The 19,665-nt window shown below is 42.2% G+C and overlaps 1 protein-coding gene across 3 annotated transcripts in view; it reads left to right on the top strand.

Moving 5' to 3' along the window:
* LOC106580861 (serine/threonine-protein kinase PAK 4) overlaps nucleotides 1-19,665 on the top strand; it is a 32,230-nt gene that overhangs the window by 8,484 nt on the left and 4,081 nt on the right. Inside the window, exons 2-9 of one of the 3 annotated variants that reach the window (XM_014162357.3) lie at nucleotides 11,001-11,216; nucleotides 11,923-12,144; nucleotides 12,684-12,904; nucleotides 13,017-13,440; nucleotides 13,583-14,026; nucleotides 14,360-14,493; nucleotides 15,116-15,242; nucleotides 19,463-19,588. In XM_014162357.3, coding sequence (XP_014017832.1) covers nucleotides 11,944-12,144; nucleotides 12,684-12,904; nucleotides 13,017-13,440; nucleotides 13,583-14,026; nucleotides 14,360-14,493; nucleotides 15,116-15,242; nucleotides 19,463-19,588 — 1,677 coding nt within the window. In that variant the 5' untranslated portion in view covers nucleotides 11,001-11,216; nucleotides 11,923-11,943. Of the gene's footprint in view, nucleotides 1-7,558; nucleotides 7,869-11,000; nucleotides 11,217-11,922; nucleotides 12,145-12,683; nucleotides 12,905-13,016; nucleotides 13,441-13,582; nucleotides 14,027-14,359; nucleotides 14,494-15,115; nucleotides 15,243-19,462; nucleotides 19,589-19,665 lie in introns of those variants that run through there. The other 2 variants (XM_014162356.3, XM_014162354.3) reach the window with 2 other exon arrangements.

Raw genomic sequence — 19,665 nt, 5'->3', positions numbered from 1 at the left:
AATACTGCCCCCTAGCTCCAACAGGTTAAATTAAAGCAATGATTTGTATCCACTCTCGTCGGACTTCGGCTGCATGTTTTCCACCATTTTTCTTCAAATCTGAAAAGTTAAAAAGCCACGCCCATTTTCGGAAGAATTGCATTATGGGCCCTAAAGGCGTGGAAATAGTGTCCACTGCATGTATACTTTGTATTTTGGTGAATTTGGTATGTCATCTGGGAACTTTTGGCATACAACTATATCCATACTATGACCAATAAGCATACTATGTACTCAATTCAAGTCACAAATAGTGTGGTTAGTATGAGTATTCGAACACAGCTATGGATTACCTGCACATGTGCATGGGTATGCTTCACTAAGCTACAACGTGATAGCAGCCAGACAAAAACAGCAGAGAAGTTTAGCCTCACTGCCAAGTTACATAAAAAAAATATATATACAAATCTTGTTGCTCTTAGTTGTTGCAGAGGTCAGCCCGATACGGCTGTCTACTTCGTGAATTGCTGACTCTACCTTTTAACTGAATCGGTCAGTCAAGTTAATTCAATCAAGTCCTAATTTGAAATGTAATTGTTTTGTTTCTCAACTGAATCAGCATAGCTTGATATCTCAAACATGCTTGTTAGCTTAGTTTGACAAGATGTTGGAATAACCCCAGAGTCGTTATGCAATGTAAGCCCTGGCTTGTAAACCCCTGCAGGCTCAACTAAGGAGAACCAATATTAAGACTATTGAGTTGCAAGCTGGAAGTTTAGGAAGTTAATCTCATGGGGGCCAGGTAGCCTTGTGGTTAGAGCGTTGGACTAGTGACCGGAAGGTTGCAAGATCGAATCCCCAAGCTGACAAGGTAGAAATCGGTCTGTCTGCCCCTGAACAAGGCAGTTAGTCCACTGTTCCTAGCCCGTCATTGAAAATAAGAATTTGTTCTTAACTGACTTGCCTAGTTAAATAAAGGTTAAGTATGTATCTAGTTCTCTCTTTTTCTTGGCCTATGTGACCGCTTGTATTTATGACGACAATTTTAGGGAGGCCCTTCTCATTGACTGTCATGAAGTCCAGACAGATCAGTTGGCTATCAAAGCACTTTGAACTGACTGACTCCTGTATCCCAGTTAAAGCTCACATTCCATCCTTTATCATTGACCTTTCCACATTCCTCAGCCAGACCTGGAAGTCTGCATGGATTGGCCAAGGCAGCAAGGGCTTTGTTTGAACCCAGCTTCTGGATTGGTTAGTATCCCCATTCACACTGTATTGTTAGGGTGTTTTCACATATAGAAAACTGTTCTTTGTATCTACACTACCCTTGCCTTTGAATGAGGACTCAACTCTTTTGACAGTTCACTTAACATATTTTGTGGTCTGAGTCATCTTGCTTACACATTGCTAGGTTTAGAAAAGAACCAAGTACTTTTTCCAACATTCACTCAATGCACTCTGGGTTTTAGAAAGTGCAGGACAAGCCATTCCGTCAGAATGTGTTATCGGACAGCTAGATATCTACTTACATTTTGGAATCTAATAGATAGCATTTAGTTAAATGATGAGACATATTTGTAATCAGAAGACACTATTAATATGTAAATGTTATTGGTAACAGAATATATGTCAGAATAACTGCAGATTAAATAATGCTGTAATTGAAAATGTAGTCTACTGCCCCTTTTAATAATAGAGTGTTAGGGGTCAAAATCAAACGTTGTTTCTGGTATTATATTTTGTATTCCATGGTATAGATCAGGACACAGAACACTTTAGTTTGAGGTTAGGATTTACCATGGCTGAGATCTTATTTTCACATGAACAGAAAAGGTCAAAAAGGTCGTGGACAGGTCAATGATAATCCCTGTTTAAAAAGGCAGCAAATCATCTGTCTGAATTCTTTTTTTCGACACGTTTAGTCCAATCTCTTATATAGTGGTCAAAATATTATGATATTTTCAGGATTGATGTAGAACATGGGGATTATTCATATAAAATATTTATGAAATTAATATGCAATATTATGTAAATTAGGCACTTAATATGCATTAACTTAAGCCCAATAATTTAGGGTAGGGTGGTCATATTAACACATTGTCATGCTTTATGCAAAACAGAGTTTGTAACAATTTGAAACAAGTTATGAAATTAGAAAACGTTTTATACTACTTTATGCAAATTAGATGTGTAATAATATGATAATTGCTTCATACAGAATTATAAAATACAGCATGTTAAACACATTAATTTATATTCAGGTGGTTATGTTAACATTTATTGCTGTTTTATGCAGAACTGGGAGTCTACACTGAGGGGTAAAGTGCGCACACCAGGTGTGGTAACAGAGTAATTGGGATTACATGATCATGAACAAAAAGCAGAGTTACTATTTACCAATTAGTAACAGTTAGGCTGTATCATAGTTATATTGTCTTCAGTAGCCCAACTGATAAGGCCTAGAGTACCAAAATAATACTCCCAGCCAACCGTGTATGTGTGTGTGCCCAGCATCTTCACCAGCACCGACAGACACACAGCCCAGCACCGACAGACACTTCTCACCAAGTCTGTACTGCACTAGTCTAATAACATAGTTTACAGAGCCTTCAGAAAGTATTCACACCCCTTATTCCACATTTTGTTGCAGCCTGAATTCAAAATGGATTAAATAATTTTTTCCCCTCATCCATCTACACACAATACCCCAAAATGACAGTGAAAACATGTTTTTTTCTAAATGTTTGCAAATGTATTAAATGAAATAACTAATTTACATAAGTATTCACACCCCTGAGGCAATGCATGTCAGAATCACCTTCGGCAGCAATTACAGCTTTGAGCCTTTATGGTTAAGTCTAAGAGCTTTGCACACCTGGATTGGACAATATTTGCACATTATTATTTAAAGAATTATTCAGGATGATTGATCATTGCTAGACACCCATTTGCAAGTGTTTCAATAGATTTTAAAGCAGATTAATACAACTAACTAGGCCACTCAAGAACATTGATTGTTGTCTTAGTAAGAAACTCGTGTATATTTGGCCAGTGTCTGTTGGAAAGCAGACTAAACCAGGTTTTCCTGTAGGATTTTGCTTGTGCTTAGACCTATTCAGTTTCTTTATCAAAAACTCCCTAGTCCTTGCCCATAACAAGCATACCCATAACATGATGCAGCCACCACCATGCTTGAAAATATGAAGTGGTACTCTGATCTGTTAAATTGGATTCGCACCAAATATAATTATTTGTTTTCAGCACGTGAAGTTCATTTCTTTCCTGAATTTCTTGCAGTTTTACTTTGGTGCCTTATTGCAAACAGGATGCATGTTTTGGAATATTTGTATTCGGTACAGGCTTCCTTCTTTTCACTCTGTCATTTAGGTTAGTATTGTGGAGTAACTGCAATGTTGTTGATGCATCCTCAGTTTTCTCCTATCAAAGCCATTAAACTCTGTTTTAAAGTCGCCATTGGACGCATGGTGCAATCCCTGAGTGGATTCCTTCCTCTCCGGCAACTGAGTTCGGAAGGACGTCTGTGTCTTTGCAGTGACTGGGTGTATTGATAAACCATCCAAAGTGTAATAACTTCACCATGCTCAAAGGGGTATTAAAATGTCAACTTTTTTTTATTTGTACCAATAGGTGCCCTTCTTCGCGAGGCATTTGAAAATCTCCCTGATCTTTGTGGTTATCGAAATGGGGGTGGCGAAATGTGAATTTGGACCAATCCCTGACAACCCATATATCAAAACATAGCTGCAAAGCTCTACTTTGTAACCTGTTTTTATTTTTTATTTTATTTTTTTTCCCCGTCTCTGAATTTTTTTAATGAATGAGCCGAAAAAAGTTTTACCTCATATTTCAGTCCAAGGACTAACGACTGTGAAACACCCTGTGAAATGACTGTGAAACACCCTCAGGACTTTGCAATACAATGTCACGTCGATCTTACTCTGGTAGGTTGAGGAATACCTTCTGCCAAGAGAATATGAACACACCGATTTCACAGTTTTCACAAATTTGGCTGTCCCTGTGTTGAAAGTTCTTGGCATGGCAGTTGCGTTACATTTGGGCTCATGTCGCATACATTTTAATAACTTCCAGTATTGGGATTTTTAGACATTGCTTACAACTGCCATATTCATGTTTTCAAATGATTTATTATATATTTTCAGTGGTGGGAAAAGTACTCAATTGTCATACTTGAGTAAAAGATACCTTCATAGAAAATGACTCAAGTGAAAGTCACCCAGTAAAATACTACTTGAGTCAAAGTCTAAAAGTATTTGGTTTTAAATATACTTAAGTATCAAAAGTAAATGGAATTGGTAAAATATACTTAAGTATCAAAAGTACAAGTAAAAGTATAAATTGTTTCTTATTACTTATATCAAGCCAACCAGACAGCACAATTCTCTTGTTTTGATCTATTTATGGATAGCCAGGGGAACACTCCAACACTCAGACATCATTTACCAATTAAGCATTTGTGTTTAGTGAGTCCACAAGATTAGAGGCAGTAGGGATGACCAGGGATGTTCTTGATAAGGGTGTGAATTGGACCATTTTCCTGTGCTGCTTGGCATTCAAAATGAAATTAGTACTTTTGGGTGTCAGGGAAAATGTAAATGTACATCATTTTCTTTAGGAATGTAGTGACGTCAAATATAAATAGTAAAGTACAGATAATCAAACTAGTACTTCAAAGTATTTTTACTTAAATACTTTACACCACTGCATATTTTGACGACCACATTGACATTTAGAGAAAACGGACTTGTTTCCTGCTGCTTTTTGTAGAATTATCACAGAGCGTCCATTGTTTGTTTGTTTGTTGCGTCACCTAACACCCTACCTTTAGAATAGAACATCTATTCTAGCTCTTATGTTGTGATTCTCACCAAATATGTTGTCTTCTCACACTTCAAACCCCACAGTCGAATAAACAGATTATGAAGTTTTCTTAGCACATTTTGTAAACAAATAGTCAACTAAACTCAATTTTGGAATTTCTGTGCATCCTTGGAAATCGCTATTCAATATCCCAAAAACAACATATGTTTTTTTCTGCAAAACATCTTCTCTCTTTTGTGGTACCAATATGAGGGTTTATGGCAGGGGAAACAGTGTTGCAGTAGTCTAGTGGGTGGTGTACGTTGGCCTAAAAAGGGAACTGGATCACACAATTCAAGCAAACCTAACTCAAATCAAATCTCTCAATGGTCTCAGTTCAGTTTGCTATTTTCAGTTCGGTTGGTCATTTTTGTGGGTCTGAGTTCCTTTGAGTGTTCACCCTACAAAAAACATTGTCTGAAAGGGACCAAGTGAGAACATCCTTACACTCCTGGTGTTACTATGTTATAGTCAGGGCAGTACGGGGAACAGAACAGAAAACTGTAAAATAACGAAATTTTTACAGGAAAAAAATCTGAGCGAAGAACGAAGTGATCTATACTGTTCCAGAACATAACCTTTATTTTAAACGGATAGAAGCCGGTTAATAAACATTTGTATTTATTTTTTAAAACATTTTTTCTACATAAAGTGAAAATAATCTGTCCCACAAACGCAATAAGGCGCATATGCAAAGCCCTCACTCTGTCACTCAGAAACGTATTCCAGTGTCTGCTGCCTGCCAGCTAAAAATCTGTGTGTAAACTACCTGCTCCTCCCCCTCCGAAGCCTACTGTAACCTACTGACGTTTCAGCGTGATTCAGAAATTAGGACAGAATTTTAATTGGAGAAGAATGGATTACATTTTTCAATGCTAGTTACGGATACTATAGTTATGTTTCACATTGGATTTGTTAACTACGAAAAGGTATATCTTGTTTTCAATTCTGGTGGCTTCTGCCCACACAAGCTTGTTAGCTAGTTAGCATTGGTCCAACGTTAAGCCAACTCTCGGGAGTTCAGAGATGATCAAAGTTCCTCCATAGAAGCCGCTTCTCCATAGGTATAATTCGGTGGGCCTAATTCAGATAGCTAATGCATGCCATAAAATGCCAGCGCTTCAAGCCTAGCCTCCTCCACCCTCTCTCAACCTGCAAAATGTGTCACATCTTGCGCTCTATACTTTTCTAACCATCGCGCATGTAAACAGTAGTGCTGAGCTATTAACCAACATTTTAATTTGTTCATCATTTAAACAACTAATTGATTAACATTGGCTAATTTTTTGGGGATTATATATATTTTTTCTGTGAACTTGATGTGTAGTTTATGTAGAGATCAATTAGATGAAGCCTGAAGTGTGCGATGTTGTAGTACCCAAGGCCAATATTCTACGTAGTTTAGTGCAGAATACTTGGTCATTAATTACAATGACCATAATCCACTGCGCACCCGCTTAAACTTGCGTGGAGCAGACACCGAGACAGAGAGAAGAGAGAACGCACAAGATGGAGAGGAATCGAAGATCTAAGTGATTGATGGTCGGTATTCGGCAGTCATAAAAGTAAATAAGGCATACTTTTAAGAACTACTGACAGTGATTTTGTCAGAGAGCATAGGCAGCAGCTCTATAGAGATAATGACTTGGAATGAAATGATAATCAAACAAATATTTTATTAAAGTACAGTGGAACGGAACGAAATAAATAGGGGTTCTGTTCAGAACGAAACAATTGGAAAATAATTTCGGTTCCAACCCCTATTTATAGCATACTGTATTCCCTTGCACATTAGCAGCAACTCTTTATGATGGAAGTCAAAGGGGATCATTACAAGTCTTCTTGGTGACATTTGCTTCATCAGCATTATTTGATTACGTTTTCTTACACTATGAACAGTTTTGAAAGAGGAAGCTACTATGCATGTTTTTGTTCCCTGAGAGGCATTTCTCTTCACTGATTGCTTGTGTTCATCCGTTTACAATCCTGTTCAAATTAGCAGTCACTGGGTATTTCACAAGATGCCATTTAAAGCCTTGATAGAACAGTGCTATAGTAAATAAGCGAGTACATTAGTATTTACCAGTAATTGAACATTCCAGTTTCCCACTACTGTGGCAAAGTGAGTCAAGCTTTCAGTTTGGTCGTGTCATATAATACATTACATAATATCGAGAATTATTTGTCTTGCTTTTCAACCACAATGAATAGTTCGAAGTTATGATCATTGAACAGACACACCACAGCTAAAGGCAGTGGGCGTTCCTGGATATCATCATTGAACAGACACACCACAGCTAAAGGCAGTGGGCGTTCCTGGATATGATCATTGAACAGACACACCACAGCTAAAGGCAGTGGGCGTTCCTGGATATGATCATTGAACAGACACACCACAGTTAAAGGCAGTGGGCGTTCCTGGATATGATCATTGAACAGACACACCACAGCTAAAGGCAGTGGGCGTTCCTGGATATGATCATTGAACAGACACACCACAGCTAAAGGCAGTGGGCGTTCCTGGATATGATCATTGAACAGACACACCACAGCTAAAGGCAGTGGGCGTTCCTGGATATGATCATTGAACAGACACACCACAGCTAAAGGCAGTGGGCGTTCCTGGATTTGAAAGAGTCTGACGTAACTTTTCTTTACCCCCTTTCCCGGTGACGTCATGATACTGGCTCTTATTTGTGAAACCATCGGCATGCGACAAAATGTATCTTCTGAGAGATTTACTGTTCTGTTTCGGATTAAGTTATTTGTAACTCGTTCTGTCATAAATGTGCTTTTGGGTAAATACGGCGTGTGCACTAACCGCAGCTCTTTATCGATTTGAAACGCTGCGGAAATAACTTCTTTATCTCACTTTGGGGAGTCTTCTCACAGAGCGAGGCTGCCTGGATCATTTTTTCCTCGTTTGTTCTCATGCGTGTCGTTGAAATGATCTCAAGTGGATTGTATCGCGTTGGATAGACATTCTGGTGAGTAGATCGTAACCAACGTGTTGCTTTACTGTAGTTATTCATTGTTTTCATACTTACTCTTATGTCAAAATAGCGAATAGAAGCTAACCTAACATGCTTCTCGACCGTGAGAAATTTAATCTCCGCCGAAAAATGTATCTTTACTTCTGAGGTCAAAACACATTCATAAGATTAGCCAGCACGTTATTGAAACAAGTTATTATAGAGGTCAAATCCAACAAATTCGCTATTTACAGCTATTACATTAGTAATAAACGCAGAGATTTCTCACTACACATTTCGCTACACAATCTTTACCACCAGCATGTGGTATACCATGCGTAACATCTGGTATCAAGTCACTCCTCCCACCAGACGTTTGCTTCGTAAACCTGCTGACGTCTGTTATTTTGAAGTTAATGTAGTTGTATTTTGCTAAACAATCATGAAACACTACTTCTCCAGTGTTTCTTCGCGTGTAAACAACTGTCAGTCATCAGAAACAACGGGATTGCACTCAGGAAATTGAGGGAGGTAGGCTACACCCTGAAGTAACAATATTTTTCAGGCTAGCTTTCCGCACATGTTTGATGTTTGCTTTTTTTTCTAAAGTAATCAAAACAATGGTGTAGTAGTAGTAGTACTTTAGTTGGATCAGACACTGGCAGTATAGTTACATACAGTATGGGAAGCTGGGAAGCTTATCTTAATTCCTACATTTACTGTAATTGCTCACAGACCTACTCCTCGTTTGTTTTACAGCAAATTGCAGCCCAACGCTAGGCTTGGTAAACAACAGATAGGCAAGACTGATGAGAAGCAATCTGGCTGGAATTGGGGGTCGGTTCCAAGGTCACACTGTGTTTGCACTGCACTTTGTAAATCTGGGAATCTCAATCGGAGGAAGAATTCAGTTAGTTTGCACTTCTGACTCAACACTGGGCAGTAACCTCAAGTGAAAGAGTGCAACAGTAGAGCACGCCCACAAACATCTAGACTAGGCTACATCCTGATTAGTTGACAGAATTATTGATGCTACAGGCAGAGTGATGCGGGGCAAGGTGAGACAATTCCCTGAAGATGTGACCTCATCACCCCTGAACCCAGGTGCAACTCGGTTGCATAGTGTCCGAGATGACACTGCCTACTGCTTTTGCATTCAGGAGGGAGCGCAACACACTGAACATTGCAGAGAGAAATGCAATGAATATAGTTGTCAAAGGCATGTGTGTGTTGTACTATACAATACAGGCATATTTCTGTATGAAGACAAGGTTTTGCAATGGTGAGACCATTAAGCCAGGTGTGTAGTCTTAGACTCTGACATAAACATGTGCTTTTGTGAATAGCTATGCCTTTCTCAAACAGTTTCATACAATCTTTTAAGTCTCCCTGGAAATGAGTCATCACCTGAATCTCTTTGGTTTTGAAATGTGCTTACATGTCCTTTAACCTCCCAAGTGTTGTAGTCCAAAAATTGTATGTGAGGTATGCCTACATGGGAAAGAGGAAAAGCATTTTGAGTTGGCAGAATAAGGCAGTTGACGAGTAGACGTGCCGTTGTCCGGGTCTGTGTGGTGACAGTGGAGTCTGAATGATGAGGCGTTTTCCTGTTAATGGCTCCTGCTTCAGTCATGCCTGACCGTTTATCCTCCAGAGTGGGCCTGCCCTGAGCACAATTGTTTTGATGATAACTGGTTTGACCGAGAGACGCTTTAACCGATCAAAGAGCTCAAATTGGGTGTTTTTGCTTTGCTACATTAGACTTGACACACATGACTGTGCCTAGAGTCTGGTGGAACTCCCCGTGTGCTTGGACAGACAGCAGCTCTCTGGCCATGACCCATCTGGGTCTACACTGCCACAGAAGTGTCTTTCTTGCTGCTCACCGGTGCATAATAGTATGCTAATGTATTGTGAGGGACTCCATAACCGGGAGAGCGTGTTTTGAACTTTACATTTTTTTGTTCACTTTGTGGGTGGTTGCAGCTTTACTCTCTACATACAGAGGGAAATGATTCATGAATGGTAGTGATATAAGCTAGGCTTTATGACTGCTTTACTGACAGACAGGAAGAAGAAAATGAAGATAATACATTTGAAAATGTGCCCATCCTTTGTTTTCCTCTGGGCCTCTTATTTTCTGTCCTGTATCTGTCTAGCCTGAGTGTTTTCCTCTGGGCCTCTTATTTTCTGTCCTGTATCTGTCTAGCCTGAGTGTTTTCCTCTGGGCCTCTTATTTTCTGTCCTGTATCTGTCTAGCCTGAGTGTTTTCCTCTGGGCCTCTTATTTTCTGTCCTGTATCTGTCTAGCCTGAGTGTTTTCCTCTGGGCCTCTTATTTTCTGTCCTGTATCTGTCTAGCCTGAGTGTTTTCCTCTGGGCCTCTTATTTTCTGTCCTGTATCTGTCTAGCCTGAGTGTTTTCCTCTGGGCCTCTTATTTTCTGTCCTGTATCTGTCTAGCCTGAGTGCGTGAACACCTGTCTCTCGCTCCCCCTGCTACCTTCTCCGTAGGGGGAAGTGTAGAACACGAAAGAGAGAGGTCTGTGTCCTAGGGCCTTCCGGGGGAGGTGCTACTACACCTGCTGCTGTGACTCTCAGCTGGGCCTCACCTGTTCAAACCTGTCTCACTGGTGCACTGCCTGCAGACTGCTGCCTGAGCTCCACCATGTGGTCTGTGCTGCTCTCCACTTTCATTCAGTCACTTATCCTAGGGAAGGCGCCGTATTATTGCTGTTTTCGTCATCTCTAATTTAGTTTCTGATGGTCTTTGGCCTACTGGCATTGAATAATCCTTGGCTGTGTTAAACTATTTCCCCCATCGTTGCTTGGCTCCACTAAGGCAGGGTTTCAGAGGAGCAACCCAATACTTCAGCAAACCACTTTACAGGCCTGTCAGCAAGATTGTCATGTGGGGCTCTGTGGTTGCTGCTCAGTATGTTTCCCATTCAATCCATTTTTTTAAACCGATAACTCATCTAGCAGTTTTTGTAAACAACTAAATGATCTAGCAGTACTGTCAGTAGCTGCCACCTTATTTGATATAGTCATCATGCCGACTTGTGCGTTCAACTCTGACCAGCAGTAGTGGCTTTTAAATAGTTCATGGAAGGCCCATGTTGACCTCTCATCTGTGGCCCTTTTTGTACAGGTTAGTGCAGATGGGTGGATGATCCCATTACACTTCAAACATTCGCTGAGTCAGTTCTGCTTATGGGCCAGTCAGACGGTATCCCTCAGCCCCTCGCCAAGCACCCCTTCCCTGCAGCTTGGGTGGGTCTAGGACCGTGCTCAGGAACAGGCAGTATATCGCAGGCAGGCAGCCCAGCATTTGGATTCAGGGAGAGCCTCCTCTCTGATATCTAAAGTAAGTGAAGGAATCCGGAATGTAAAAGGTGTGTTTGAGTATAGAGAAATACGCTGGAGGGAAAATGTGCTAGTGAAGGAAAGGGGAAGTTATTTTTCTCTGCAGCTGGGGGCCTTGGGCTCACCTCAGAGTCATATTTACCTGACTAATACATTTTTTTGTCTCTGAAGAAAATTGCTGCAGCTTGTATAAGCCATTTGTCTTTATGGGAGGTCTCCCTACAAATTATACTGTCATTTTCTGAGGTCAACTTGTGTAGGTTACGTACACGGTTGTGTACTCTTGATTGTTTCTCTCTGCATTTGCCAAAGGACATTCACTCAGTGTGATTGTGTCAGTCTACGTTAAATGGTTTTCAGAGATGCTCTCTAGTCTGAAGTGTGTCAATGGCCGCATGGCAGATCAAGTTTTCATGCGTTAGCCTCTCAGCGCTATTGAAAAGAAGCAGGACATCCTTTATATTATCACTTATCATCATGGACTGCTGATGTGTTTAACACTGTGTTACTGCAGCCCCCAAACTCATTCCTGGGGTGTATTCAAAAACGGAAGCAAACACACCGATATTGGGAGGGAGCAACCTGAAATTGGCAAATAAGAAACTCGTTTTTTTGTTGCAAACCGTTTTTCCTTGCAAGATGTTTTGCTACTGTTTACTACGCTGTGCACTAATGAATACACCCCGTTTCTCCTCTCTGTGTTCCAGGTCTGATGCCCGGCTGCCGCCATGTTCACCAAGAAGAAGAAGCCTCGCGTCCAGATTTCGGCGCCTTCCAACTTCGAGCACCGCGTGCACACAGACTTTGACGAGCAGGAACAGAAGTTTGTGGGGCTGCCGCGGCAATGGCAGTCTCTGATCGAGGACACGGCCAAGAGGCCCAAGCCCTTCATCGACGTCACCGTCATCACCACGGTGGAGCCCCGCAAGGTCAGGGTTTGTCACAAAGGGATGTGGGAGGAAAGGGGTGTGTCATAAACCGGAAGTGATGTTTTCACTGTAGGGGCATTCTCTGTTGACAAATTTTGCTAAGTTGTAATTTGAGAGAATGCCATGGCAAAAAGGTGTGATGGGTCATGCACTCAAAAAGATGTCACGCAAAGCTTACTTCATTTTCCAAGTTTTTATTTGTATTATTATTTTCACTGCATCAGGGATAGCGTACACAGATGTTTCACCTTTACGGCCTTCTTCAGTGTGTAGGTCATGGGGAAATGGCACTGAACTATTACTGTCTCAGATTACTGTACGTCAGATTCGGATCACAGTCTGAATGCACAGAACCTAAACAGTAAACGTGATTGTCTTTCCGAAACAAACACCGCAAATGCAAAAGACATCACTGAAAATAGAATCTGCCTGTCATCATATCTCTTTTTAGAATGAAGCTGTGACAGTCCAGGAAGTCTCTCTTGTCCTGACTGGTCTGATCTCAACCCCTCCTTACTTGGTGTCTCTCCCTCCTGTAGACCATAGTGCGGGGTAGTAAGATCGCTGTGGACGGCTCGCTGACATGGCTGCTGGATGAGTTTGACACCATGTCGGTGACCCGCTCCAACTCCCTGAGGCGAGGCAGCCCCCCTATCCAGCCCCGCAGAGACTCCGGATCCTCGGGGGGAGGAGGCCATGAGAACGGGAACCTGACCCACCGGCCACACCACCACCCAGATCACTATGGAGACAGAGATAGGTACAGTGTCGGTAGAAGGGGGGGCCAGATCTGTTGTAAAATGTCTCTTGTCGGAAATGTTTCCACCACTCCAGAGAGATGTAACCTATTTACCGTGTCTCTGATGCACTAGGGAGCGGCCCAGGCCGGACCAGTTAGCTGGTGGAGACCCCCGGCAGCCCCAACGGGAACCCCGCTCTCAGCGAGAGGACGGCCGGCCACAGCAGCAGCCCCGGGGCCAGGAGCCAGGCAGCAGGCACCGAGAGAGGGAGCGGCCCTGCCCACCTCCTCCCCCGCCAAAGCCCAGAGACATGGACCCACGGGACCAGGTAGTCCGCAGGGACGGGCCCAGCGACAAGAGGCCCAAGTCCAGCTACACAGGCAGGGACGGCAGCCCCCAATCGCCCCGGGATAAGAGGCCTCTCTCGGGGCCCAACATCCGTATGCCTAACCTCCCTGTCACAGAGGGGGTGATAAAAACAGCACAGCAGAGCAGCAGGCCATTCAACACCTACCCCCGCACTGACAGTGAAGGAGGAAGGAGCCCCACCAGCCAGGTACTGACAGGCTGCTAGGAGAACACCAGGATGTTGGGTGATATGGAGAGAATGGAAACCATTGTAGCTAATGTTTTATCGACAGACCTCTCAGACATAAAGGTGTTGTTCATACAGTGTCATCATTTTCTCTCTGTTCTAGGAGCTGAAGCCAGCCCGACCACACGAAACACCGTGCCACAACGGTCCCTCTAGTGGCCGCAGCGGGGGCAAAGCCCCACAGCAGGGCCAGCTACGAGGGGACCCCCACCACACCTCCCACCCTGTCCTGGGCCCTGAGCCCCCCCACGGCTACCAGCAGTTGAAGGCTCCTGTTCCCCGCCCCCCTGCCCCTACCCTACCACCACAGCAGGCCCTCTCGCCCCAGAGGGAGCCCCAGCGGGTGTCCCATGAGCAGTTCCGCGCCGCACTGCAGATGGTGGTGGACCCGGGTGACCCGCGCACCTACCTGGATCACTACATCAAGATCGGAGAGGGCTCCACCGGCATTGTGTGCATTGCCACCGTCAAGAGCACTGGCAAACTGGTGGCTGTCAAGAAGATGGACCTGCGCAAGCAGCAGCGCCGGGAGCTGCTATTCAATGAGGTGGGACCGTGGTCACTGTAATGGACTTGGATGGGGGTCTTGTTTTTGACCCTGTTATTAAATTAAACAGAATGCGATTGAGATGATACAGGTCTTAAGATTGTGGATATTTAGGGAATACAGGCCATGAATTTATAAGATATTAGTTGTCTGATCCAGAACCTTTTATATTGGAATTGGCTATTGTGGAGCTGATTTGCTGACGTTTGTAAAAATGTGTCCTTCATGGAGGGTGAGGTTGATGCATATCTTTGCAGGGGTGTAATGAGTGATGTCATATGCTGTGTAATCTCCCACGGTCTCCTTAGTAGCTCTGGTTGCTGTGATCTCCAGGTGGTGATAATGCGGGACTATCACCATGACAACGTGGTGGAGATGTACAACAGCTACCTGGTGGGAGATGAACTCTGGGTCGTCATGGAATTCCTGGAGGGAGGGGCTTTGACTGACATCGTCACACACACCAGGTGTGTGTCTGTTGATCGGTGGTTAGTGCTATCTGGAATCTTTGGGATGTCCCTACCCTAACCCAAACCTTTTTAAATTTTGACTTCAATGGGGTGATGTCAGAGTTGGACGTACCAAGGATACCGGATAGCAATGACTGTTGATCTGCTTCTCTGACAACTGACCAGCAGGACAAATGACTATGGTAGGGCTGTCCAACCCTCTTTCTGGAGACATACCATCCTGTAGGTTTTCAGGCCAACCCTAACCTAACATACCTGATTCAGCTAGCAATGGTCTTGGTGAGCGGCTAATAAGTAGAATCAGGTGTGTTCAATAGATTTGGAGTGAGCCTACTGGACGGTAGATCTACAGGAAGAGGCCTGGGCAGCCCTGGGCTATGGTGATTTAAGATTGTCTGTGTTTCATACTAGTCATATAATATTCAACTGCTCAAATCGTAGCTGTTTTTACAATACAAGCATTGGTAACCACTCAAAATGTTTTTTGTTTAGTTATGTTTCACCACTAGGTGGTAGTGTCGCATAGCTACACCATCATGTCACAGCAATGCGACCTGTACTGTGTGAGATGTTATTTCTCTGTCAACTCGGAGTGCTAATGACCTCTGTGTGTGTCCAGGATGAATGAGGAGCAGATAGCCACAGTGTGCCTGTCTGTGCTGAAGGCTCTGTCAGTGCTGCACACCCAGGGCGTCATCCACAGGGACATCAAGAGTGACTCCATCCTTCTCACCCACGATGGCAGAGTAAGTACACCGAACTCCAGGGGTTAAAGTTCTCCATTACTGCGACGGATTTTCGTCACATGGGGGAGTTTGGAAATGACACAGCCTAATACAGACAGAAGCGTCCCTCTTCTACAGAATATATTCCCAAATATTTAATTTTCCTCTGTTACGCTATGTGCACTGAACTGACATGTACTGTATGATTGTTGATGACACTCCGATGTTCAGATGAAGGGAATGAAATAGTCTTTAATGCGAACCACAGCAGCGCTCAGCTCAGACAGCGCTGTCTAGCCTTCTGTAGCTGCTGGCAGTCATTCAAAGCCTCTACTTTATCATTCAGGATGGAACTTTCCAGTGACGCTATTTTTGCCATGTAATGTTATTAAAACAGAATCAGACAACGTGATGGTAGAATACTTTACCTAGTTGGCTTGTTGCGTGTTCTATGTGAGATAAATATTCCTCTCGAGGCACGTTGAAGTTGCTAGAGCCATAGGAGGGGAAACGTATTCTGACAAGCAGTCAATGCACAACTATTCTTCATGCAATCCTGGGAAACACTTTTGAAAGCTGGGGGATCGCAGTTTTACGTTGCTACCACGTTTATTTCTCTACTCTTTCAATTGCGCGTGGCATCGTTTTACAAATGCAGTTGCGCAATTGGAGTTTCAAGCATGGTTTAGGGGCAGCTGCACAACAGAGCACTTTAAAGGGGCGTTGTCGTCTTAAAAGGGCAACGGCATACTTTGTAATAAAAACTAATAAATACATTTTTTTCAAGTGAATAATTTATAGATTCATATTTATAATAACGTTATAATTATTAATAATGACAGTCAGGATGTTGTGTCCAGTGGGGTAAATGGAGGGGGACAACCCCCATGCTTCAGCCTATGTACATTTTATAGCCTCTATGCTCATCAGTTGGGCTACAGGTGATCATGTGAAATATGTTAAAATCATTTATACCAATATGTTATTGGGCCCATTTCTGGAGGTAGAAATACAATTTTAGATGGCATCATGTTATTTCCATTCATTTTGGAATAGAATGTCCTTCCAAACATTTACTGGAACTGACCTTCTGTCCTTCTACATTTTACATTTTACATTTTAGTCATTTAGCAGACGCTCTTATCCAGAGCGACTTACAGTAGTGAATGCATACATTTCATACAATTTCATACATTTTTTTTTGTTGTTTTTTTTTGTGTTTTTTTTCTGTGCTGGCCCCCCGTGGGAATCGAACCCACAACCCTGGTGTTGCAAACACCATGCTCTACCAACTGAGCTACAGGGATGGCCCTACATAAAGATGATCCCGGGGTCCTAAGCAAGGGGATTGGAATTGGTCAAACATGATTGTCATGACTTTCTTACTTGAAAGGGAGGTGACCTTGACCCCAGACAATTGATCTGAGATCGACTTCAAGTTTGTCATTGGGATTCTTTTGTTGCTTTAACCCCTGCCAAACTCTGACCCCAGCTCTGCATCACTACTTTCTTCATAGACACAAATATTATAATTTTCCATGGCAAAAAAAGAAAACACGAAACCGACTTAACTCTATGGACCTTAAAACCTGCTGTATGATATAACATATTGTGTGATATAGGCCTAGCTATGGGAAAGAACTGAATCTGACTGAATAATAAGGCTGTGTGTGAAATGAAGTCTGATTCATGTTTTGTTTATTTGACATGATATACTTCAGAGTATTGTGACAGCTCTCCCCATACCACCCAGTCATAACAGGCTTTCATTTTCATATGGAAACGAAAGTCTGCTTTAACCTGTTGGGTCTAGGGGGCAGCATTTGCACGTCTGGATAAAAAAAATGTACCCGATTTAATCTGGTTACTAATCCTACCCAGTAACTAGAATATGCATATACTTATTATATATGGATAGAAAACACTCTAAAGTTTCCAAAACTGTTTGAATGGTGTCTGTGAGTATAACAGAACTCATTTGGCAGGCAAAACCCTGAGACATTTTCTGACAGGAAGTGGATACCTGATGTGTTGTATTGACTTTAAACCTATCCCATTGAAAAACACAGGGGTTTAGGAATATTTTGGCACTTCCTATTGCTTCCACTAGATGTCACCAGCCTTTACAAAGTGTTTTGAGTCTTCTGGAGGGAGATCTGACCGAACAAGAGCCATGGAACGATGATGGCCCATTAGACACCTTGCGCGCGAGTTCATGTTGGGTACCCTCGTTCCAATACGTTATAAAAGAGTATGCATTCGTCCACCTTGAATATTATTCATGTTCTGGTTAAAAAAGGCCCTAATGATTTATGCTATACAACGTTTGACATGTTTGAACGAACGGAAATATATTTTTTCCCCTCGTTCATGACGAGAAGTCCGGCTGGCTTACATCATGTGCTAACGAGACGGAGATTTTTGGACATAAATGATGAGCTTTTTTGAACAAAACTACATTCGTTATGGACCTGTGATACCTGGAAGTGACATCTGATGAAGAGAATCAAAGGTAATGGATTATTTACATAGTATTTTCGATTTTAGATCTCCCCAACATGACGTCTAGTCTGTATCGCAACGCGTATTTTTCTGGGCGCAGTGCTCAGATTATTGCAAAGTGTGATTTCCCAGTAAGGTTATTTTTAAATCTGGCAAGTTGATTGCGTTCAAGAGATGTAAATCTATAATTCTTTAAATGACAATATAATATTTTACCAATGTTTTCTAATTTTAATTATTTAATTTGTTACGCTGACTTGACTGCCGGTTATTGGAGGGAAACGATTTCCTCAACATCAATGCCATAGTAAAACGCTGTTTTTGGATATAAATATGAACTTGATAGAACTAAAAATGCATGCATTGTCTAACATAATGTCCTAGGAGTGTCATCTGATGGAGATTGTAAAAGGTTAGTGCATCATTTTAGCTGGTTTTATGGTTTTGGTGACCCTGTCTTTGACTTGACAAAACATTACACACAACTCTTGTAAATGTACTGTCCTAACATACTCTAAATTTATGCTTTCGCCGTAAAACCTTTTTGAAATCGTAAAACGTGGTTAGATTAAGGAGATGTTTATCTTTCAAATGGTGTAACATAGTTGTATTTTTGAAAAATTTGAATTTTGACATTTATTTGGATTCAAATTTGCCGCTCTTGAAATGCACCTGCTGTTGATGGAGTGCACCACGGGTGGCACGCTAGCGTCCCACCTAGCCCCAAGAGGTTTTAAAACCATCTGTCAAAATGAAGATATGGGAAAAGAGGAACTTGTTTCAGTCGTGTTTGTTCCCAAAGTATTGTAATGCAGTACCAGTCAAAAGTTTGGACACACCTACTCATTCAAGTATTTTTCTTTATTTTTACTAATCTGTCATCAAGGCAAAGTGTGGCTACTTTGAAGAATCTCAAATATATAATTTTATTTTGATTTGATTAACACTTTTTTGGTTACTACATGGTTCCATATGTGTTATTTCATAGTTTTGATGTCTTCTATTCTACAATGTAAAAATAAATAAAAAGTAGGTGTCTAAACTTTTGACTGGTACTGTACATGAGAGGTAATGGAGGGCTTGAAGCTCAAGCTGTTTATTTAGTTCTTAATTTACCCGGCAACAGTTTGCAGATGATACAACAGTTTCATTGAGCCCAGGTATCAACCTCAAGCCCCACTTGTAGATGTCATGGTTAGCATGCTAAGGTCTGCGCTTAACTCATATTGTGGTTGACCCAAGGGGAAGTGTAGTCAGTCACCCTCAGCTGTTTCTCAGCAGACGAGTGTGGGTGGGTGCGAGTATGTTCACTGGCGTGTTTCATTTCCCCGTACCAATTCAAAGCATGCTTTAGTGAGTGAGCCCTGTTCTTCAGAGGTCACCATTGGCAGACAGGATATTTATCCACCCAGGTATTGCAAAGGTTTTCTCAGAAAGCTGTGGGAGTTGTTCCGCTGTGATGTGTAAAGCAGCACATTGCTAGATAGAGGATTGTTCTTTGTACACAAAGGGTTGAGCCTGTCAATCTATAACACACAACGTCCATGTCAGCCGAAAAAGTCTGTCATTTGCAAAGATATATTCTAAAAATACTGCTATGTTTTTAGGTACATTTTCAAAGCATTTGATCAACTGTTACTCAGGTTGTCTTAATCTCAGCGGTGACATTATTTTGAAAATGTCCTGTGTGTGAATTGTAGTGTGGTTCTGACCCTCTCCTCTGCCCCCCCCCCCCCCAGGTGAAACTGTCAGACTTTGGCTTCTGCGCCCAGGTGTCTAAAGAGGTCCAGCGGCGCAAGTCCCTGGTAGGCACACCCTACTGGATGGCCCCAGAGCTCATCTCACGACTACCCTATGGGCCTGAGGTAAGGTCCCATTAGTTGTGTCTGTGTGTGTGCATTATAATTCTAAACTATCGTTGATCACTGTGTGTATATACAAT

Source organism: Salmo salar, chromosome 20 (assembly GCF_965601325.2).
Source record: "Salmo salar chromosome 20, fSalSal1, whole genome shotgun sequence".
Lineage (NCBI taxonomy): Eukaryota > Metazoa > Chordata > Actinopteri > Salmoniformes > Salmonidae > Salmo > Salmo salar.
The sequence above is the reverse complement of the archived record's forward strand: the minus strand, read 5'-3'. Positions and strand labels throughout refer to the sequence as shown.